We start from the raw sequence: 23141 nt of genomic DNA, 5'->3' as shown, positions 1-23141 counted from the left end.
TACTCCCCTCCCCCTGCAGAAAAAAAACCAGGATGCAGAAGCTAGTCCATCAAGGAATGCTCAATATTAATTTAATGGTTAAAAACATTAAATTATCACACAACATTTCTTCAGAAAGCATAATAAATAGAATCTTTTAAAAACTGTACAAGAAGCTGGAAATAGGCCTTCAACGAAAGAAAATGGAATACTCCCCTGCCACCATTCTCTCATTTTGATTCCCCTCAAATTAAATTGTGTTCCTGGGTTTGCAAAAGGAAGTAGTGCCCTTCTCTTCCCTACAGCACCCCTGAGGTGGCTTTGCCAAAAGATAGCTGCTTCTGGGAACCTAGAAATCCCCTGAGGTGTCTGGGTGGGGGTGGGGAGAAGAGTGTGGGAGGAAAGAGGAGCCTCCTGCCACTCTGGACCACGGAAGGGATAGGAGAGACAGGGCATTGCCCTAGATCATCATAAAAGGCCCAGAACTCGCGTGAGCTTGCGCCAGCCTGAAGGGAAGGGGTTGGGGCTAGAGGGGGAGAAACAAACCGTTTATCAGGCCACCTTCCCTGCTGTGTCCAGGAGCTGGCTAGGGCCAAGAGTCCTAGACGGTCTCTGGTTGCTCATTTGGCTCTCTGCAGCCCTTGCCCTCCCCCAAGTTTCACATCACACCGAAGGGGAAAAATAACCACACAAATAAACACCAACAAACCATAACTCGGGGTAGGGGTGGGGGCGGGGACGAGATGGACCCTCGGCACTCGAGTGGGCATGGAATAGGAAGAGAACTGTTCACTCTCATCCTACCAGAGACACAGACCCTCCTCCAACCCTACCCTGTTCTCTGTTTCGGGGCTTTCTGGGCTGGTCCCACCAGTGCCAAGTGGCATCCAGCTGTCCTGGCTGCTGAAGGGCCCCCACATTCACAACGATGGAGTAGGAAGGTGCCTCTCCAAGATACGGCCCAACTGCCCGGCTCCACACTGCCGAGCCAGCTCCAGCGGCGTGAGGCCCCCGGCATCCCGGTGATGCAGGTCGGATTCCCGGGCCAGGAAAGTGACCACAGCAGCGTGACCCTCCCGGACAGCCAGGTGTATAGGCAGCGCCCCGGAGCCGTCCGGCACGTTCACGTCGGCGCCGTGCTCCACCAGGACCCGAAGAGTGTCCAGGAACCCTGTGCGCGCTGCGTCGTGGGCCGGGGAGGTGCCCGACCCGTCCTGGACGTTGGGGCTGGCTCCCTGCTTCAGCAGCTCCAGAGCGATGGGCGAGCTCCCGAACATCATGACCTAAGAATCGAGACACGAGGAGAGGTGTGGGACTCGGGCAAACGTAAGAGAGGCTCCGCGCATCCAGGCCCGAGGCGGGGTAGAGAAGGGAGAGCAGGAGGGCCAGGGGAGTTTCCCCTTCCTCCCACCCATACCTGGCCACCAGGCAGTCTCCCCCAGCAGCCGCCCCATCCTCCCCCGTGGTCCTCTCTGGCCAGAGACCCACCTGCAGGGCGGTCTTGCCGAAGCGATTCAGGGAGTCGGGATGCACGAACTCCTGATGAAGGAGGCGCCGCACCTCGTTCACATCTCCCCGGGCGGCAGCCCCGCTGAGCCGGTCCCCGGCGCTTATCTCCTCTAGCAACATCTCGGACCTACAGGCCTGGCAGCCTGGATCCGACAGCAGAGACAGAGGGTAAGCGCGGAGCGGGGTCAGGCCGTGGGGGTACGGTGCCACGGCCTTCCCCGGCAGCGGTGTGGTCGCTCCACTCAGCCTCGCCTCGCCTACCCTAGCCCAGCCCAGCCCAGCCTCCCAGGCTCAGGAGGCGAGCGGTGGGCCCCCAGCGCCGGGAGAGATTCCGAAGCAGCGCTGGGGGAGCCAGACGGCCGTCCCCTCGAGCCTGCCCGACCCAGGCTCTGCTGCACCGGCGTCTCAGTCTCTCCTGAAACCGGCGGCCTGCAACCAAACCCGGACCCCTCCCCAACGGGCTCCTCCCACCTGTCAGCCAGGATCTGGAGAGGGGGCTGGGAGGGCCGACTGGAGGCCCAATCCTACTCCTTTTTCCTGCGGCTCCTCCGCCTCCGCAGCCCGGCCCGGCCCCCGCCCCTTGGGGGCCGGGCTCCCCTGGGGTCTCCCCCCAACTCACCCTCCCTCTTCCTCCTGAGCGGGCGGGGTTCACTCTGAGCTCCGGCAGCCGCCGCCGCAGGAGTGAGGACGTGAGGGGGTGGAGCCGCCGCCCCCACGTGGGCCGCTCCGAACGCCGATTATTTGTTTTCTTACGAATTGACACTTAATATCGGTCCCCTCTGCCCGGCTCCCGACCCTTCGAGACCCCGCCCCGTTCTCCGTCCCGGCCAATGGTGACGCGTCTCCGGGGCGCCTTCGCAAGCAGAGGGCCGCAGCGCCGCTCCTGATTGGTCGGCTGGAGGCGACCGGCAGGGTACCGGTAATGGCGGGGTTTTCAGTTTCAAATGCTAGTGGCAGGCGGGAAAGAGGCTCCCGAGGTAACTGACTGAGGGAGCAGGAGCCGGGTCCGGGTCAGAGCCCGTCCTTTGGTCGCCCTGGGGCCCAGACAGCGACCAGTGCCACCCTTCACTCTGACCCGGCTGGAACCCGCAGCGCGCCCGAACCCACCCTAACTGTGCTCGAATACCAGACCCTCACCCAGTTCTAGCTTCCTGCAGAAAGACCGACCTCCCACCCCCCCATATCCGCACTAAAGAGCCGTGCACCCCGATAGGTAACGACACCAGGACTCAGAGCCAGACTGAGGGCCGGAGCACCCCATTCCAGGCCCCCTGCTTCAGACCCGCGTCCTGTCCGCCATCACAGCGTCCTTGCCTTCTCTCATCGAGTCAGCCCCAGGACCCTGCCACTGTCTCTCTCCTGCTCCTTTACCTCTCAAAGCGGACGAAAATGGGGTCACTCACTTCGGTGGGGTAATCGGGTCTCAACCTTCTTTAATCGTAAAGGCTACAGCTCGACAGGGAGAAGAAACAGAGAACCCACTCTCAGAGTGCAGGAGGGTGGAAAACTCGGGGGGACCAAGGCACAGGAGGCTCTCCTGACAAGGCACTGGGGCGGCGGGGGGAGCGGGAGGAGATAAATCAGTTCCCCCACCTTTACTTCATATAAAAATAGGAAGGAGAGAGCTCTAGGGAGACCCCTGGCTCCCCCCCCCCTTTCTCCGGTAAGGGAAACCCCGACCTGAGAAGAGGTTTCAGCTACCTGAGGCCTGCAGGCTTGGGCCCCCAGATCAGAAGTAGGGACGGTGAAGAGGCTGAGACATAAACAAGGGCCAGGGATGACCACCCTCCCAAATACAGACCAGGCAGATTTCATAAGCAGGGATCACAGGCAACCCTCAAGCAAATAAGGGTCAAAGCTGCCCCCTAAATGGACAGGATTGCCTCCCATTCACAGTCACAGACGGGATGCCTCTCATATATAAGTGGGCCATTCACTCTCACAAACAAATACACTCTTCAAAAAAAATCTTTGTGCCAGAGGGTCCACAGGGTAAGATGTCAGCCTCTGCTGCTCCAGGGTCTGTTTCTTTTTTAGCTGGTCCGAAGCTGATAATCTACAAGGAGAGGGGACAGTTGTCTTAGAGTGGTAATTCAAAGTAAGACTGGGAACACCTCCTTTCCTCCCTCCTCTCTACCTCCCAATATCCTTAATCTATGAAGACAGGGAAAGTAGTATTACTTTCTGAGGAGAAAAGTCCAGACCTAGCTAGGGACCCCATCTATCACACCCCTAATCACTTATTACCCCCTAATCTGGGGTATTCTCTTACCACCGCTCTGGGTGATGTATCGAACCCAGGGAAGGGCTTGATACCCACTCTTCTCAATGATCTTCATGTACCGGACCTGAAAGATGCCAGCAAAATTGTTTCAGTAGGCATAACTACTTATCCAGCCACAACACATTCAATCACACATGTATTCCTACCTCTGTTGTCTTCCTCCATCTAAACATCATGGCCAGAATTTTCTTTCACGTTAAGTCCAGTCACGTTCCTCCCTATACCCCCTGGATCAAACTCTACTTGACAGTTAAGGCCTTCCACAGTCCAGGGTCCCCTCCCTCTTATCTAGGTGTCTCTCATCACTCCAGGCAAACTAGACCACACTCTGCCTCATGAAGAAAAATCGTCCCTTCCCACGTCTTATCTTTCTTTATTCACAATGTTCTCTGTGCCTATGAAATTTCTACCCATATTGGGATTCCTGGTTCAAGGCCATCTCCACTAGGAAGATTTCTTCGATCTCTCTGATCAAATCTTCTCTCTCACACAAAATCACAGAATGATAGAGCCAGAAAGGTTTGTTCTTAATCTGGAGTCCATGAGCTTTTCTTTTTTTTAAACAAATTTTGATAATTATTTTAACAGAATTGTTTTCCTTTGTCAGCTAGGTGGCACCATAGTGCACAGAGCCCTGGGCTTGGAGTCCCTGAGTTCAGATTTAGTCCTTAGACACTAGTTGTGTGACCCTAGGCGAGTCAATTAGCCTTCATTAGCCTCAGAATAATAACAAGTATCTCCCAGGGTGTTGTGAAGACCAAATGAGATAACATTTGTTGGTTGTTGTTCAGTTTTGACCAAGTCTTCATAACCTCATTTGGATCTTTTTGGCAAGGATACAGGAGAGATCTGCTATTTCCTGCAGCTCATTTTACAGGTGAGGAAACTAAGGCAAACAGGGTTAAGTGACCTGTCCAGGGTCACACAGCTAATAAGTATCTGAGGCTGGATTTGAACTCAGAAAGATGAATGAGTCTTCTTGATTCCAAACCCAGTGCTATATTCACTATGTCATTTGTTAAAGACTTTGCAATTGTTTAGTTGCTATGTAAATGCTAGCTTTGTTATTCCTTTGTAATCCTATGTATTTAATTTTATGAATTTTTAAACATTATCATGAGAAGGGATCAGTAAGCCTAGATGGACCATGCATAACACAGAAAGGGTTAGGAACCCCTGATTTTATCTAGCTGCATTTCACAGATGAAGTAACTATGGTCCAGAACTATAGCAATATGAGCAAAGTCACACACAGACTAACACCGGGGTTTCGGTGCTCTTTCCTCTATCCTATGCTCATACAGTACCATGTTTGCTCCTCTTCAATGCCCTTAAAACAAGTAATGCCCAACCTCCTATTTATCTGGCCATGTATGTAAACAGAGGGAGAGCAAGGATTGAGCCTCACCTCCACCCCAGCACCTAGCTCAGTGCTCTGCATTTTTTTGTATAGTGAATGAATGAAGGGAACCTGCTAATGTCATTTCCTTGGGTTCATCTTTCCCTCATCCCCTTTCCTAAACCCCACTCCCTTTTACCTGAATCCCAGAGACAGTGAAATAAGGAATCTCAAATTTGACAGAGATGGGAGGCCGGCCCTCCACCTCCTCTTTCTCCACGCTGGGTAAGCCAAAATGAGCTCTCATGAGGTACTCCTTTCCTCCCTGCAAGGTCAGATGCATGGTGAGGAAGGGAGACACAAAAAATAGGCAGAAGAAAGGGTGGGATTGTGCCCTAGGGGATCCCTCCTGGGCTACTGAAAAGAACATCGATTTTAGCACTGGACCAGACCCCAGGAGACCTTCCATTCCAATACCTTTATTGAAAAAAAGATGAAAATGAGGCCCAGAGTATATAGAGGGTTTGATCAAGGTCACACAGATAGAAAATAGAGCTGGGATTTCTACCCCAGTCTCCCCTGACATAAGTTCTCTTGTCACTTCATTTTGTTGGCTAAATGAGCCCCAGGAGGTTCATTTCGTGCTCATAGCTCTCCCCTCCTCAGGGTCCAGCCCCTTCCCACCGCTCCAAACCTAACCAACCAGGTCCCTTCTGCCAGTTTCCTGGACTCCTGCTGTTCCCCTCCCACTGCCCCCTGACCCCACCCACCACCTGCTCCTCCAGCTCTCACAGGAAAGGACTTGATATTCCAGATAACCACATTTTTCTCAGGCAGGTACTTGGCACTGCCCACACTGGTTTTGAATCGAGGGGAATCTGCATCACTGGGCACTGGAACCGCGATCTCCACACTGTTGGCCACTGATTGCTTCTTAAACTGGCCTTTAGCCTGGCAGAGGTGGGGAGAGAAGCCAAGACTCATCAGACCTGGATGTCCCCCCCGCTCTTGGTTTCTACATCCTTTTTCTTTACTGGTCATCTCTCCCACCTTCCCAGTACCTGTCCTGGGAGCCCCCTTTGCCCCTTCTTTACCCACCACACTCTAGCCAGGCAAATGTGCTCAATGAGATGGTGAGAATAACTAGCCTTTGTAAAGTGCCTTAAGGTCTACAAAGCACTCCCTGTCTTGACAATTTTGCTCTCTACCTCTCCCACCCCTCTCCCAAGTCAAATACCCTGTCCTTCAGGACCCAGCTTAAGCCCAAAACCCTCCAGGTAACCTTCTCACAAAATCCTAGGTTTGGGACAGTGCTCCAAGCATGAATCCTCTCTGACTCCCTTAATAAATGGCTATTCAGCTTCCTATTTGAAAACTTCTAGTAGTGGGGAATCTTCTGTGTCCTAGAAGATTTCATTCTCCTTTCGGACGGCTCTCATTATAAGAGTTTTTTTCATGTGGAATCACAGACTGGTTCATTGCAGTGTCCATTCATCCTTCTCACTTTGCCCTCAAAGTCAGTCCTTCTTCCCCCAGGCAGCTTGTCAGATTCTTGAAGATAACTGTTTGGATATTCCCTTCTTTTTTCCATGCCTTCTCTTTTCTAAGTTAATATTCTCTAGTTCCTTCAATGGATTGTGGTAATGATGTGATGCCCAGTCCCCTCATCGCCAAGGTTTATGCTCTTCTGGATTTGCTCCAGTTTCATATTTCCTAAACTACATTTACTTCTGAATGTCACATATCAGATGAGACCTGACCAGAGCAAAGAGGGAGCAACACCTCACATTCTGAACCTTAAGCCTCTTTTAATGAAGCCTAATTCTCCTTCTCCCTCTTCTTCCATGACACACTATTAATTCTCTAAGGCTGTGGTTCACTAACTTATCTGTTTTTTTCCACAAAAATTGTTATCTAAAGCATCCCTCTATCAGGTAATTTTTTGGACCCAACTACAGGATTTTAAATTAATCCCTGGTACATTTCATCTTATGAGATATATACAGCCTATTCTAGCCTGGAAAGATCTTTTCGGATCATATTCCACCGAACATGTTAGGAGAACAATGATCAGGGATAGAAGATGGGCAGAGGAAGTCCAAAGTCCTACATACCTTAACCATAATTTCTACTCGGCTGTGTGAAAATTTCTCAATGACTGACTCAATCCAGATCAGTGGTTTTACCTGTAGGGAGAAAGAGTCCCAAAGTCTCAACTTTAGGCTATGGGATCAAACAACACCCTTCTGCCCCCAAAAAAGTTAGGGCTGGAGCCAGAGCCCACTTAAGCAGGGAGACCCACCTGGGTGTTGAGCCGATAAGACATGAGCTCAAAGTCACCATCAGGTGGGATGAAGGAGATGGTTCGATCATTGTCAAATCTCGAGAGCCGTACACACTGATGGAACTTAACATCTTCTAATTCAACAGACTTGTTTTTGTTGCCTGAAACTCAGAGAAGAGGAAACTGTTGTTTTAGTTGGAACATACCATCTGGACCTGGGTTCGAGTCTCCAGTCTGATCTAAGTGGCCTTGGACAAATCACTTTACTTATCAGAGCTTCAGTTTGCCCATCTGTAAAATGAGGAAGTTGGACTAGATTAGGGGTTCTTAACTCTTTTGTGTGTCACAGACCCCTTTGGCAGAGTAGGAAAGGCAACGAACTCCTCAGAATAATGTCTTTGAATGTACAAGACAAAATACATAGGATTACAAGGAAACAAATTATACTGAAATAATTTATCTTTAATTATGAATCATCAGAATATATATTTAAAAAAAAATTTACAGACCCCAGTTTAGTAAACCCTGGACTAGATGATCTAAGGTTCTTTCTAGCTTTAATTTCAATGACATACCATGTTAAAAGTTCATCTAGTCTAAATTCTTTATTTTACAGGTGAAACAAGTAAAACTCAGAAAAGAGTTGATTTGCCCAAGTTCACATGGCCGGTAAACAGAAGACCCAAGACTTGAACCCAGGCAGGCATTTTGACTCCAAGTCCAAGGATGTCTCTAGCACACCACCTTGCCTTCTTCATTCCTTCCATCACTCTAACACCCCTAGTCAACCCAAAGGCTGATATTCCCTGCCACAGCATCTCAAGGTCATCCTTCCAAGATCATGCCACCTAAATGCCCAGAGTAATTCCAACCCAGAACCACTTCCATTTGTTCCTCCCTCATTCTTTAGACCTCTCAAACTATGGAGGCCATCCTTGTGAAAATTTTTGACTAGAGAAGGACTGCTGAAGGATGCCTGTGATACTTCCTTCTCTCCCTTCCCTCCCAAGGACTGACTGGGAGCTAATTGCCAGGAAGGGCCCCAGACCCCGGAAACTTACGTCCAGTGAGTTCAAAAAGCACTCTGTCATTGAGGCCCAATCTCAGCTCTGGCATGCCAGACAGAAACACCTTCAGCTTAATGGTGCCCACAATCTCACTCAGCAGCACACTCCCATTGGCATTGACCTGAACCAATGGGGAGTAGATATCAGCAGGGGATGGTGGAAGGTGGGAGTGAGTAAGAGCAGATCCCAATTCTCCCAACTCCTTTCCCTAACAGCAGTTGCCATAGGTGGTGAGCACCACTTTGCCCCCCATTCCACCCACTGGTAGTTCCTGACCCCCCAGACAGTCTCTTGGGCTCTGACTGGTGATAATTCTAATCCCCATTGCACCTACCCCCAACCTTAGCTTCCCAGGGGCTTACCAATAGGTTGACAGACTCAATTACATCAATGAAAACCTCATTCTTCTTATATTTGATACCCTCTGAGCGCCAAGACACAGCATTGGTGACTGTTGGGGGCACCCGGGATTTGCCTGTCTCTAATTTGTTGCCCTGCTGGGTGATGTACCTGGAGAAAAGAGGGGAAGGGATTAGGTCCATGTTCTTAGCTCCCCCCTCTCTCTCTCCCACCTAAAAAGGCCTCTAGCGTGTTACCAATATTATCTCACTTGACGCTCACAACAATTCTGGGAAGTAGGTGCCATTATTACCTCCATTTTATAGATGGGGAAACTTAAGTAGACCAGGTGATTTACCCAGGCTCACTCTGTTAGGAATCTGAGGCTAGATTTGAATTCATCTTCATGACTCTAGAACTTGAACTGACTCTGCCTTTGAACTCATCTTCCTGACTCTAAAACCAGCACTGGATCCACTACTCTACAACCTCTACATAGTCTTCCTATAGTAGGAACTTAATATTTCCTTATCAGTTACTTGTCCAAAGTCACAGATATAGTGACTAATAGATCTGGGATTTAAACAACGCTCTCGTACTACAAATCCCATGTTTTTTGTTTCCCTATTACACCATGTCCCCACTTTTTGCCACACTGGGATGGGTAGTAAAATTATTATTATCCCATTTTGAAGATGAATCAATAACCTCAGAGAAAGGAAGTGATTCACTCAAGGTCAAATGACTGGAAAAGGACAAAGTGAGAAAACTCCAATGCAAGCCCACTGATTCCAGATTCAGGGTGTTCTACCACGTTGGGTAGCCCCTCTGTTTCCCAGGAGGTAGAATCATAGAATCCTGCATTGAGAATTGGAAGGGATCTTAGAGATCATCCCATTTTACAGATGAGGAAACTAAAACCCAGGGAGGTCAAATCACTTGCCCAAGTTCACCCAGATAGTAGATGGCAAAACTGGGAACATCTCTTGGTCACAGTTTCCCTACTTGTGAAAAAAAAAAGAAATGAGGAGTTTGGAAAAGATATACTCTAAGGGGATTTTTAGGGCAGCTAGGTGGCGCAGTGGGTACAGCACCAGTCCTAGAGTCAGAACAACCTGAGTTCAAATTCTAACCTCAGACACTTAGTAGCTTTGTGACCCTGGACAAGTCACTTAACCCTGTTTGCCTCAATTTCCTCATCTGTAAAATGAGCTGGAGAAGGAAATGGCAAACTACTCCGGTATCCTTGCCAAGGAAACCCCAAATGAGGTCATGGAGAATTGGACATGAAACAACTCCACAACGAAGGGCTCTTCCACGTCTGGTGTGTCTTTCCTCTAGAATCAGCCTCCCTTGTGCAGGTAGAAAGAGCAAAGGGAGACATGGAGCATGTTAGGAACTGGGGAGTGGAGAGGGCCCTGTGATCTTTTGCCAGAGTCCTGGGGAAATAACAATTGTATATGAAGCCCCTAGGACCTGGTGGGCCCTGGGAAGGCTGCCCTCATCCCAGTTCCACTTACTCCTGCAGGATTTTGCTATCTGTGGTCTGTGGAAAGCCAAAATCCATGAGTTCATCCAACAGCTCATAGACAATGACGAAATTGTCCCGGATGCTCTCCTCCTCTAGCTCCTTGAAGTACTCAGAGAATACCTGTTGGGGACAGGAAGCAGATGGGGTGGGGGGAAGGTGGAATGATCAGCACCCTTCCTCCTGACTGGGCCTACCAAGAAGTCAGGGGCTAGAAAATGGGGCTAAGGTTCTTACCTCCACAGCTTTGTAGAGGAATGAGTACACCAAGGAAGCATTGGCATTCTTGAGTGTGGTAGCCACCACTGTTGCCAATCTCGGGTCAAGGAAAAGGCACCAATATGGTGGGCTGGGAGAATGAAACAGGAAAGTAGCCTTCCCCCTGCTCCCATTTCTGCAGCCCTCCCAACCCCAACCCCCAGTCAACTCTAGGGTCCCTGCCACACATCCCAGTCAATGTTAGCTCTGACTGGACTTGTGACATGGGGCACATCAATCACTACCCTCTTTGGATCCTTGTTTCCCCCACAGTTCCAGGTCACTAGTGACAGGTGAAGAAGAGCCTGTTCAAGCTCATGTTTTGGGTAATGTGGTTGAGTGGAAGAAGCACTGGGTATTGGCACTGATCAGAGGGCTTAGACATGAATACCTAATCTGTAGCTGACTACTAGGTAACTCTCTCCACACCTGAGTGACCTTTCTCTGTAAAACTGAGAGAGTTTGAGTAGATGATCTCAAATAAGCAAAGACTGAGTTCTGGTTCAAATGTAGGGGAGGAAAGAAGTTTTGGTGCAATGAAAACAGTGTTAGATATGGAGTCCATTGTCTTGGTTCTTGTCCATTTCTGATGCTGTAAAATGGGGGTGATCTTCCCTCCTCTTCCCTCTTCCCAGGGCATCCCAAGAGAAAATGTGTGGAAAATACTTTGTAACCATAAAAAGGGGTCTGAAGACTCCAGAGCAGTGGTCCTAGGTCAGGGCTAGAAGGTCAGGGAAGTTGGGCAGACAAGGACACAATCCCCTTTCCAAAGCCAGGGAACAAGGAACCAGGCTTTAGAACCCAGAGGCAGCACTATCATGATGCCCCATTCCCACTTCTCCCTCCCCAAGGTCCTGGAAGGAGAAAGGATGCAATAAAGGTTGCTATGTTTGATCCACAGGAAGTGCACCCTGCCATGGGTCAGCAGTGGGGTCAGGGCTCCCTCTTCTTCCTTCTGCATCAGCAGGGGCATGAAGTGGTCAATCTCTGCCATGTTCACATCTCCTTTGTAGTTCCGGCAGATCAAGGGCTGGTCAATGGGAGAAAAGGAAAGGGGTGAGGTTCCTCCCCAATCTTAGCCCCTCCCCCTTGCAGACTCAGTACTTTCATCCCAGTCATGTGGGAGCCTGACTACCCTTCACCTGAGATGGAGGGAGGAGGAAGGATGGGCCCCCACAAGGGAAGGGGGCTTCACAGGAAACTCTCCTTTCTTCTCTCCATTAGATGAACCTGGCCAACTGATTGATATCTGGGGCAGTGGTGGGCCCAGGAGGCTGGTCACCCAGGGCATCTGGATTCTTAGCTCCAGCCAGATAAAGGGGCCTCTGGGGGTCCTAGCCCCTAGGATTGCACCTAAGGCCCAGTAGAAGTGGACTTGTCTGGGGGGTTGTCTGCATCTCCCCTACCCCGGCAGGTCTTACCTTTTCAGGACTCTCTCACACCCCAACACCTAAGGAAAGCAGCCCTATCTCACCTTCCCCTTCATGTCCAGAATGAAAACAGCAGAGGCAGACATGGCGGTAGCAGAGCCGGGTCAGAGCAGAGGCCTTGCTAGGGGCAACCGGGAGGAGACCTTCGGCGCTTCCTCCTTCCTGCAAAGGCAGCGTCACCTCACCCAGGTAGGAGCCCTGGTCCAGGTGAGCAGCTCTTAAAGGGGAGGTGCCCCAGGTGAGCAACTTCCTCTGCCGACAGAAATTCTCTTCCTGCTGGGGCGGGGTTGGGGAAGGATCCTAGGGTCTTAGGATTTTGAGTGGGAAGGGACTTAATTTTTTTTAGTCCAACTTCCTCCTTTTATAAATGGGGAAACTGAAATTCTGAGAGTGGGAAATGACCTTCCCAGGATCACAAAGTAGCAAAACTGGACTTGGAATTTCCGGTTTCCTCTGATTCTGACAAATTCAGAGCCCTTTCGCTGTGATACATTCCCAAGAAGGAGTTCTGCAGACAGAGAGGTGTGAAGGATATCAGAGAAACATTCCTCTGGAAAAGAAGATGGCTAGACAGAGAGCTAGATCCAGGATCAACTTCTGGTTTGCTTCCCGGGTGTCTCAGGGATATCAGGAGAAAAAGAGAAGGAAGCCACGCTGGGTGGACCCCCTTGGGTGAACTTAGGGAACTGGCCAGAATGGGCAGGTATGAATGAACTATGGTGGCATCATGGGAAGGAATGTTCACATGAATCCATTAGAGTTTCAGATTATGTCACCAGCCTATGCTTCAGTTTTCACCTGTGGAAAACTAAAAATTTCTTTCCTCTTCTCCCCCCTCCCTCCCCTCTTCCCTTCCCCTTCCTCCATCCCTTTTGCTGTTTCCCACTTCTTTGACTCTGGATTCACAGCCCAAGTCACTGCAGGGAAGGAAAGAATGAATGAGCCCTTTAAAGAGACCTGTATTCTGGGTCTTTCCGTTCCTGGATGCCCTGGGTCCAAAATAATGGAGTAAATTGTCCAACCTAAACTAAGATTGTAGCTTTCTCCAGGAGTGTGTAGGACAGCCCATACAAAGGAAGGGGTGAGAAACTTCAATCCAACAACCCCTATGCCTCCTCAGCAGCTAGTTCTCTCCTGGACTTTTGAGTTCTCTCAAAATCTTCCCAAATCTTCCATTTGTGTGTGTATATTTTGAATTTTTATGGGTGTTTAAAATTTTCCCATCACCTTTATTTTTTCCTTTTTTCACATTTTAAATGATTTATTATAAACATCACACATCAATGTAACAAAACATGCATTACAATTATTCAGAGTTAAAGTAGTTCTGTAGGGGAGGAGGACATCTGCTACATTCACATTAAACAAAGATTTCTATATTCCTACTACTTGCTGATCTCTACAGCAGCAGAAAAATGTTCCTGGAAAGTAGACATTTTTCAAAAGTTTTAAGTCAATAATTTTTTTAACTTTTAAAATGTTTTTTTGATGTTTATTCCCCCTCCTAAATCTATCACTGCTTACTAACTCCCCTCCCCCAAGTAGAAACAGTCCCTTTTAACAAATATGTAGTCGAACAACAAGCATAACACATCAAGATACTGACCACGCCTGAGGATGCACATTTGGCTCTGTATTTCTAGTCTGGTAATTCCCTATGTTTTTTATTCTTTGAACTCCTTTCAATAACAAAATGTGTTGTGAACCCCCAGGGTAATTTAATATACTACTCATAGTATTCTGTAAGTATTTACTGATTAAGGCACCATTAAAGAAGTTTTAGGGTGAACCCCCTAGGAGGAGTAGCCAAAGGAAACTAGCATTTATTAAGTTCCTACTATGTGCCAACTGGGTTAGCCCCTTGGGATAGCTAGGTGGCACAGTAGAGTACCAGATCTAGACTCAGATCTTGAGTTCAAAATGAGCCTCAGACACTTAGTAGCTGTGTGACCCTGGGCAATTCACTTAACCTTGTTTGCCTCAGTTTCTTCATCTACAAAATGAGCTGGAGAAGGAAATGGCAAACCACTTCAGTATCTTTGCCAAGAAAACCCCAAATGGGGTCAAGAAGAGTTGTACATAACTGAATACTGTACAACAACTATGTGTCAGGAACTGTATTGAGCGCTTTTACAAGCATTATCTCATTTGATCCTCATAACAACTCTGGAAGATAGGTGCTATTATAATCCCCCACATTTTGCAGTTGAGGAAACTGAGGCAAGTTGCCTAGAGTCACACAACTAGTAAGTATCTGAGATCAAATTTGAACGCAGGTCTCCAGGCTCAGGGCTCTATCCATTTTGACAGCTGGCTTCCCTTGGACCATTCTTTCAAATCCTCAAGAGGGTTCTGAGCTACAACATGGAAACCACAGCTCTTTTCCATCTGCTCTGCCAAAAGGTGAAGGACACGCTTCACCGCGGTTGTTTCAAAGTTCTTCCCCCTAGTATTGTTCTTTTTTTTTTTTTTTTTAACAAGGACCAATACCTCTCCCATTATTGCAGTCATGGAATAAATTTTTCCTCTGGTGCTATTCATTTCACTCTGCCTCAGTTCATACAAGTCTCCAAATTTCTCAGAATTGGTCCCATTCCTTCTTTTTCATGGTGCAGACTCTACTGCATACATATTCTCAGTCACCTTCACTTCCCCACATACATCCTCCTGCCTGAGAACCAGCCTCTGAATGCCCTTGTACAGTATATGTTGCTGTGCAGTCTCCACCTCCGACTGTGACCCGGAAGTTTGAGGTTACTGCATTTCCCACCCCCAAACCACCCAGTTCGATGAAAGAACAGGGGAAGGAGATTGATGAGGTGTTGACAGTGGATAACTGCTCTCCTGGAGGTGGGGTGAGAAAATTCTGTGTAAGGCCACCCAGAACCAGAGTCCCTGGAGTTACCCCAACAGCAAGTAGTAGGGCAGAATAAAGAGAAAGCCTATGGTATGCCAGTCAGGAGTCCCACTTACAGGCCCTAAGGCCTCAGGCAAGTCATTTCCCCTCTTTACCCCACCATGTCATCAAGTAAAATGAGGATAATAATCCTTGTGTTAGCTACCTCAGAGGGCCACTGTGCAAAAAGCATTCGATAAATCTTCATGTGCCACAGACAAGTATGTTGATGGGTTTTGATCTCATGGAAGCAGCTGGATCCTTCTCCTGTGTAATTCTCCTACGTTTTTTCATAAATCCTTCGTAGAGGACCTACCCAATGCCTTGGTAAGGCCTTCCTTTGAGATTTTTAATAACATCTGAGTTATGTAGGATTTAGGTTTTAGAAAGGATTTCACATACATTATTGCATTGCATCTTTACAGTAATCCTAAGAATTGAGGCATTACTTCCACCTGGAAAGATGAGAGGCTGTGGCATCTGGATAGAATCTCAGACAAAGAGGGTGGGATATTGGGGTTCAAATCCCTAATCAGTCACTTCCTCATTGTGTGACCCTAAGCAAGCCACCAAACTTCTGTCATCCCTAAGGCGACTCTTTAGGATTTACCTCCAAATTTATAGATTAGTCAATAGTCAATAAATATTCATTGAGTGTCTATCATATGCCCAGTTGTCATTAAGTCATGTCCTTGTGACCCTGGTTGGAGTTTACTTGACAAAGATACTAGAATAGTTTGCCATTTCCTTCTCCTGTTTTATAGATAAGGAAACTGAGGCAAATGGGCTTCAATGACTTGCCCAGGGTTACACAGCTAGTAAGTGTCTGAGGCTGTATTTGAACTCAGTGAGATGAGACACTCTATTTACTTTGCCACCTAGCTTCCCATTATGTGCCCAGACACTGTGCTAATTGTTGCAGATGCAAAGAAAACCAAAAAACTGTCATTGCTCTCCAGGAGCTTGCAGACAACTAAGTACAACCACGATAAATGCAGGATCAATTGGAAATAATCAACAGAGGGAAGGCATTAGAATAAAAGAGAATAAAATGTTTCCATTTCTTATACTTGGGACGTATATCCCAAGGAAGTCAGGAATAAGATGAACGTGTCCATATATGCCAGAAATATTTATAGCCTCAGTTTTTGTGATAGCTAAGAGTTGGAAATGAAGTAGATGCCTATTGAATGAGGGTGATGGCCAAACAAATTGTGGTACGTGAATATAAGAGAATACTACAATTTTATAAGAAATGATGTATGTAATGAATACAGAGAAACATAGAAAGATCTATATAAACTGATGCAGAGCAAAGTAAGCTGAACCAGGAAAACAATATACGCAGTGATTAAAGCAATGCCAATGGAAAGAGCAACAAACTGAAAAATCAAAAGTAAATGTAACAAAATTATAAAGATTGGAGGGTGGGGTGGACCTGAGTTCAAATCAGGCCTCAGATGTTTCTTAGCTGTGACCCTCGGTAAGTCATTAATCCTAATTGCCCCCTTCCCCAACAGAAAAAAAGATCAAGGAGGACTCCAATGAAGAAATATGGGATTTCCAACCTACCCCTTTGTAAAGGTGGGAGATCTGCTGGTGTTACATATTGCAAATATTTTTGGACTTTCTCAATGTCAATGACTTGTGCTTTTTTTTCTCTAAAAAATTACTATTTGTCATATGAGATAGCTCTAGGAAAGGATACATGGTGATAGAAGAAACAGAAATGATCAATTAAAACTTATTTTTAAAAGATGTTTTAAAAATTAAAGAATATTGGGAAAGGATTCTTACAAGAGATAGGATTTTGGCTGGGACTTAAAGGAAATCCAAGGAAACCAGGAGGAAGAGATGAAGAGGAAAAGAGTGCAGGCATGGTGCCAGCTGGTGAAAATGTCCAGAACTGAGAGATGGACCCATTTATGGCAGCTGTAGCTAGAAGGCCAGTGTCACTGGAGCACAGAGTATGTGCATGTAGTGTAAGAAGACTGGGTTGTTATCTGTCTCCCTCAAGATGACAAAATTTAAGCATGTCCTCAATATACATTTACTGAATTTTTATAGATAAGGAAACAGAAGTTTATAGATGTTATATGACTTGTCTATGGTCATACAGTCTGTAGATTCGAATTAGAGGCAGGATTTGAACACTTGTCTGTGGTCACACAGCCTCTAAGAGTCAGAGGCAAGAGTCCCTCACTTTTCTAAATTTAAATTTTTTTCCACGTAATAAATATTCTTCCACCCTCAAGAAAAAAACTGAACAAAAGAAAAAAATTCATAATGAATATGCATAGTCATGCAAAGCAAATTTTTGCATTGACTAAGCATTTGATGGTACAGTAGATAGAGTATTGGGCCTGGACTCAGGAAGAACTGAATTCAAATCTAGCCTCAGACACTTCCTAACTGTGTGACCCTAATCAAGTCATTTAATCACTGTTTGCCTCAGTTTTCTCCACTGTAAAGTGGGGATGATAATAGCTATCCAGGTTGTTGTGAGGATCAAATGAGAAACTATGCTTAGAGCAGTACCAGGCACATAGTAGGTGATATATAAATACTTGTTTCTTCCCTCCCTGGAGTCAGGAAAACTTGAGTTCAAATCCAGCCTCAGATACATATTCGCTGTGTTACTCTAGGCAAGTCACTTAACGCTGTTTGCCTCAGTTTCCTCATCTGTAAATTGAGCTGGAGTAGAAAATGACAAATCCTTTCATCATCTTTGCCAAGAAAACCCCAAATGGGGTCATGACTAAACAAGGAATTCCCCCCTCCTCAGTGTCCTCAAATGTGTATCTCGTTCTGCGTCATAAGCCTACCCCCTCTCATGCTTCTTGTTCATCGGTCTAGGGCATTGGTTGGTCATGGCATTAATCAGAGTTCTCCAAGTTGTTTTTTTTATAACATTATTATTGCATAAATTGTTCTCCAGGTTCTGCTCACTTCTCTTTGCATCAGTTCCTATAGGTCTTCTCAGTTTCTCTGAGGTTTCCCATATCTTTTCTTACAATACATCTGTTTTTCATAATTTGTTTTGCTGCCCTCTCCCCAGCTGATGGACACCCCTTTAGTTTCTACTTTTCAGGTCCCTCATCCTTTCTATTCTATCAGTCCCTTAAGATATTTTCCAGAGCTAAGGACCAGCAAACAGACTGTGTTCTGAGCTTGGCATAACAATAATCCTCTGCCCTCACCCTCTGGATGATCTCAGCCACAGCAAAACCTCAGAATTGTTTCTGGTTGTGAAGCCCTCCTATGAATCAAACTTGTCACATTGTTGCTGTTACCCGTTATCATCAGGGATACAGCTCACTGTTCAGCCATGGGGACAAGTATTGAGATATCCCCACACTGTCTCAGGACCCTAGCAGGGCTCTGGCACATGTCTTTGCTTGCAAGCTGTTTCCCTCACTTTGAAATTAAACTTCTCTTCGATTCCTGACTCTCCTGTCTCTAGCCTGATCTGTTCAGCTCCAGCTACCCAGAGTTAAGTCCAGTTGAATATCACACCTATCAGTGAAACCCTTTTGCTCAAGCCACCAGAGCATTGCCTCCATGTCCGGGATCAAGTTTTTTATGCTACTCCCTACAGTTCGTCCTGGATGATATACTACAGCCTCCTTATTCCCATTGTTCTATTGTCGTTGGGGTCATTTGCAACTGCTTCCCAGATCATATAAGATCACTGACTTGGGTCTGGAAAGGACCATGGAGGTCCTCAAATCATTAAATCCCATCCAAGAGCCATTGCACAGGATTCTGGAAGATCCAGGTCTAAATACTCTCTCTGGAATTTCCGAGTTGGGTGACCCCTAGGCATTGAGTTTTTCTGTGCCTCAGTCATCTCTCTAGGACTTAATCTCCTAAAAAAAAATCATTGATGGGCTGCTCTCTGTTTCCCCCAAGATGACAAAACACAAACCCATTTCATTTTTCAAATGAGGAAACCGAGACTCGGTTAGTATGCGATTTGCTTGCTCAGGATCACACAATAAATTTATGTGATGAGATTCACATATCAGTCACTGATTTCATTGGACAATATAGCCATGATGGCATTCCATGGTCACAGCAGACTTTGAGCATCACTGAGACGGTATTTGGTAGACTCCACACCCTCTTCAGCTCCCCCTTAGATTGTAAGCTCTTTGAGGTCAGGGACTGTGTTTTGCCTTTCTTTATATCCTTAGCACTTATCACAGTGCCTGGCACATAGTAGGAGCTTAATAAATGTTTATTAACTGATTGATTGCTAACAAGATAGATTTTTGTTTTAGAGAGTAGCTTGAGATCATAGTGAATTCTGCACAGTCCTACAATGTAACCTTGCCCAGCTGACTGTCTGTCCATCTGCAGCGTCTGGCCAGTGGAGATGCACTGATTAACTTAATTAGTCCTTGTCCTATATAGGTGAGTACATCAATCTGGGTGATATTAGCAATAAAGTGGGGACAATATTGGTTTGGTAGAAATAGCACAGGATGGAAAGTCATATCCAGGGACTTTGTTAGTGTGATGTATGTGGATGTATCCTTGACTCAGGCCCTAATTCTGGGTCTTTTCTGCTCATTGGGTTCCAGTTTGATCATAGGATCATATATTTAGAGCTGTAAGAGAATTTAAAGGCCATTGAATCCAGTTTCTTCAGTTTTACAGCTAAGGAACCTGAGGCCCAGATAGGTTAAGTCACCCAGAGACAGGATCACATAGTAAGTAGCAGAGACAAGATTCCAACCCAGGTCCTCTGAGTCTAAACACCAGTCCCATCACAAAGTGTTGTTCCTCCGATAGATTGTTTCACCTGCTCCTCTCTGGCACAATCTTCCCCTACTAGGTCACCTTTCTTTGTTCCCTCTGAGCTCAGGTGAAGAGCCATCCATTCTAATAAGTCTTCCTGGACTATATGGAAGGGAGGGACAGACTTATGAGTCAATCCTTAGAGCCAGAAGGCACCTTAGATATCATTTAGTCCAGGAGTTCTTTACCTATTTTTGTATTATGGACCCTCACCCCTACCTTCTCAGAGTCAGTCTAGTGAAGCCTATGAATCCCTTTTCAGAATAATGTTTTTGAATACATAAAATTCATATAATTGCAAAATAAATCAATTATATTGAAACATAGTTATCAAAATATTTTTTAAAAAAGTTTATGGACCCCAGGTTAAGAATGCTGCAGTCAGGAAGATCTGAGTTCAAATCCTGCCTCAGATGCTTGTAATCTCTATGACTCTGAGGAATTCACCTACTCTCTTCTGTGCCTCTGTTTCCTTATTTGTAAAATAGAGATAATCATAGTATGTACTATGATATTAGTTCCTCACAATCAGACCTCAATCTACCTCATCTTCTACTTCATCATTGAGTTAGGGCAAAACTGGGATGAAAACATAAGTCTCTTGATTCCTATTCTATGGTTATTTTACTATACAACACCATCTCCCATCTTGTCCGCCAATGCCCAGCTCCAGAAATATTCATAAAAACATAGCTTCTAGGGGTGAAAGGGACCTTACAGATAATCTAACCCATTCATTTTTCAGAAGGAAAAACAGGGCCCAGATCACACAGGTAGGAACAGGGGCAAGATTTGAATCTATTTTCTTACTCCAAATCCAGTTGACTGTTCCCTTAAACCAGCCTGGTACTTGGGGATCAATTGCTTTCAGTTAGGCAAAAACAGTTAACAGTGGGGATCTCAGAGGTTCCAATCTTCCCATCTAGAGCCTAGTCATTATATATACCCTGATGGTACAGGGGGTCTGGCTGTCCTGAACACCCAGCCCTTCCTATTAAGATTCCAGTAAACATCTATTAAACTGAACTAAACAAAAGCTTCATCAGGCCCAGCACTGTGGAATCTGAAACTCAGAGCTGGTTTGGTTGAAAAATTCATGAGCCGGACAGTTCCAGGGAGCAGCCGGAGAACAGAGGCTCCCTGTCTGTTCAGCAACCCCTCCTCTTCCCTCCCCAGGCTCTGGCAGGGGCATGGGGTGGTGGCAGTGGTGGGAAGGACTACCCATCTGTCTGCAGTTTGTTGTCCCTAGAGGTAGCTCCATAACCCTGAGAAGTTTTTTAACCCGGAAATTTTTGGGGGGGAGGGGAGAGGAGGGGGATTTCCTTGTTCTAGACTCCAGAGGTATTGTACCTGACAAGTCCCAAGGGTGCAGCCCACAGACCTAGAGCCTAGCTGAGAGGACTGGATGTCTGAAAAAAAAAATGTCTGAAAATGACTAAAATGTCTGAATATCTTGGGGACAGGGATGGGAGTGCATGAGTTTTCATTCCTAGATTCATTTTCCTGGAGAGATCTAGGGAAGCTGCTTCACAAGCACTGCCTCAGTTTCTTCTTCTGCCCCTCAAAGGGAAAATAATAGTAGCTCACATCTGGATGGCATTAAGGTTTTAAAAACATATCTTACATAACCATCCTGTGAGGCAATGTAAGTATTATTGCCTCCATAGGTCTCTATTACCTTCTGGATAAAATGTAAATTCTTGGGTTTGGTGTTTCAATCTTTTCCCAATATGACTCCAGCCTACCTTTCCAACTTTATTGCATATTTTTCTCTTTCAAGCAAGCATGTCTATGTTTGGCCCATTTGCTGTCACATGTGTGCAATAACCCATCTCTCTACTCTTTGGCTGGAATTTATTCCCTCTCATCCCATGTCATGGTATGCTTAGCATCCTTCAAGACTCACCTCAAACATTCATTCCTACCAGAGGTCTATCCTGACCCCCTACCCCAGCCGAATTCCTTAGTGTTCTCTTCCCTGAAAATGATTTTGTATTTACTTTGTGAATGATTTGTATTTAATGGTTTTGTGTTTGTATTGTTTCTTACAAGTAAATTCCCTGAGAGCAGGGGCTGTTTCATCATAGTCTGTATACTCCCAGTGTCTAGCACATTGGGAGTCTAGAATAGTGCTTGGCACATAGTGGGCACTTATAAATGCTTCTTGAAAATAGATTGAATGAGTTGATGCAGGGCTACAGAATTCACCTTCCTAGCAGGAAGAAACAAATGAAATTAAGGTGACTCCAGACTCCACATCTGGCCTTCTGGCTCTTAAGGAAAGTACATTATTCTGGAGAAGAATGCATCTCTCAGTCTCCATAAGTATCTCTGCTAGCAACTCCAGAGCTTTGGCCAAAATGAAGCAAAGAGAGCTTTGGGCTCTATTTTCTGTGATTCTACCTGTCCCCACCTTTCTGAGACCTGGGTCGGGGCAGGAGGGGGGAGTGGAATGGTGGAAAGATCTGGAATTGTGATTTAGGAGGCTCAGATTGTAATCCAGAGTCTAATTCCTGCCTTTGAGTCCTGTGATGCTGGGACTGTTTCTTCATCCACAGGGAGGACAGTGCAAAGGGCTATGGGTTGGTAGTCATGAGATTAAGGGGTTTTAGTCCCCATTTTAGTATGAGCAACAGAATTTTAAGAGTTGAAAGGGATTCTTACCCTGTGGCAGGGATCCTCTCAACACTAACTACCCTGCAGGACCTCAAATGGTGGTGAACCTTAGCCAGTCTGTCAATGAGCATTTATTAAGATGCCAGGTGAGGGCATCTATGTGTAGAAGCGGAGAGAGCTCCAGACCTGGAGTCAGAAACATCATCTCCCTGAGTTCAATTTGTGTGACCCTGGGCAAGTCACTTCAGCCTTTTTGCCTCAATTTCCTCATCTGTAAAATGAGCAGGAAAAGGAAATGGTAATCTCTGCGAAGGATCTCTGTCAAGAAATCCCCCAAGTAGGGGGTTTTAGACAGGACTGAAATGACTGAAGAACAAATTGATAGGCACTGCGCTGTTACAATCTACCTCTTTTGTCATTTTCATCCATTGCTCCTAGTTCTGGCCTCTGAGACCTAGCAACATGAAGTGACTTCCTTTTCACCATGGCAGCCCTCCAAATACTTAAAGACAGCTAGCACATCCTTCTGCCTATTGTTGCAGGACACTCCAGTTGCTTCAATCTATCCTTTCCAGATCTTACGCCTCTGAAGTCTCATCAATGTTCTTCCTAAACTGGGAGCCTAGAACTGAAAAGGAAAGTCGGGCTGTGATCCCACCAGACCAGAACTGAACTGCAAGAACATGGGCAAGAACTCTAGACTTTATTTTTCCCCATAAATAAAGTGATGAAGTTGGACTCATGCTGTAGTAGAGACTCTTTTTCAGGTATAAATTGGAATTTTGAGGTCCCTTCCAACTTGGAAATTG

The 23141-nt window shown here is 46.3% G+C and overlaps 2 protein-coding genes and 1 long non-coding RNA gene across 4 annotated transcripts; 1 reads left to right on the top strand and 2 right to left on the bottom strand.

The window, feature by feature from the left end:
* Nucleotides 1-49: 49 nt before the first annotated feature.
* CDKN2D (cyclin dependent kinase inhibitor 2D) lies at nt 50-2195 on the bottom strand. Its single transcript, XM_072602402.1, has 3 exons — nt 2108-2195; nt 1468-1631; nt 50-1262 (listed from the first exon to the last, which is right to left on the bottom strand). The coding sequence occupies exons 2-3, from the start codon at nt 1606-1608 to the stop codon at nt 900-902; spliced, it is 504 nt and encodes a 167-aa protein (XP_072458503.1). The 5' UTR covers nt 1609-1631; nt 2108-2195; the 3' UTR covers nt 50-899.
* Nucleotides 2196-2904: 709 nt separating this feature from the next.
* Nucleotides 2905-12261, bottom strand: AP1M2 (adaptor related protein complex 1 subunit mu 2). 2 transcript variants are annotated; one of them, XM_072602399.1, is made up of 12 exons: nt 12062-12261; nt 11461-11617; nt 10567-10634; nt 10322-10452; nt 8825-8972; nt 8457-8583; nt 7414-7562; nt 7226-7297; nt 5904-6062; nt 5311-5436; nt 3761-3836; nt 2905-3544 (listed from the first exon to the last, which is right to left on the bottom strand). In XM_072602399.1, the coding sequence occupies exons 1-12, from the start codon at nt 12101-12103 to the stop codon at nt 3522-3524; spliced, it is 1278 nt and encodes a 425-aa protein (XP_072458500.1). In that variant the 5' UTR covers nt 12104-12261; the 3' UTR covers nt 2905-3521. The 2 variants fall into 2 exon arrangements, with proteins under 2 accessions (XP_072458500.1, XP_072458501.1); XM_072602400.1 differs by having other exon boundaries at nt 7414-7556.
* Nucleotides 12118-23074, top strand: LOC140500110 (uncharacterized). Its single transcript, XR_011965618.1, has 2 exons — nt 12118-12206; nt 22771-23074. It is a non-coding gene; the product is annotated as an uncharacterized lncRNA (long non-coding RNA).
* The last annotated feature ends 67 nt before the right edge of the window (nt 23075-23141 follow it).

This window comes from Notamacropus eugenii, chromosome 4, assembly GCF_028372415.1.
Source record: "Notamacropus eugenii isolate mMacEug1 chromosome 4, mMacEug1.pri_v2, whole genome shotgun sequence".
In the NCBI taxonomy this organism is placed as follows: Eukaryota; Metazoa; Chordata; class Mammalia; order Diprotodontia; family Macropodidae; genus Notamacropus; species Notamacropus eugenii.
This window is presented reverse-complemented; position numbering and strand designations above follow the sequence as displayed.

Excerpts from the sequence above, each read along its gene's own strand:
- CDKN2D (XM_072602402.1), bottom strand. The coding sequence starts at position 1,608 with ATGTTGCTAGAGGAGATAAGCGCCGGGGACCGGCTCAGCGGGGCTGCC. Across the intron at positions 1,263-1,467 it reads TCGGCAAGACCGCCCTGCAG|GTCATGATGTTCGGGAGCTC; the intron begins GTGGGTCTCTGG and ends CTCGATTCTTAG.
- AP1M2 (XM_072602399.1), bottom strand. The coding sequence starts at position 12,103 with ATGTCTGCCTCTGCTGTTTTCATTCTGGACATGAAGGGGAAG. Across the intron at positions 8,584-8,824 it reads TTGAGTCTGTCAACCTATTG|GTCAATGCCAATGGGAGTGT; the intron begins GTAAGCCCCTGG and ends CCATTGGTTCAG. Across the intron at positions 5,437-5,903 it reads GGAATATCAAGTCCTTTCCT|GGAGGAAAGGAGTACCTCAT; the intron begins GTGAGAGCTGGA and ends CTGACCTTGCAG.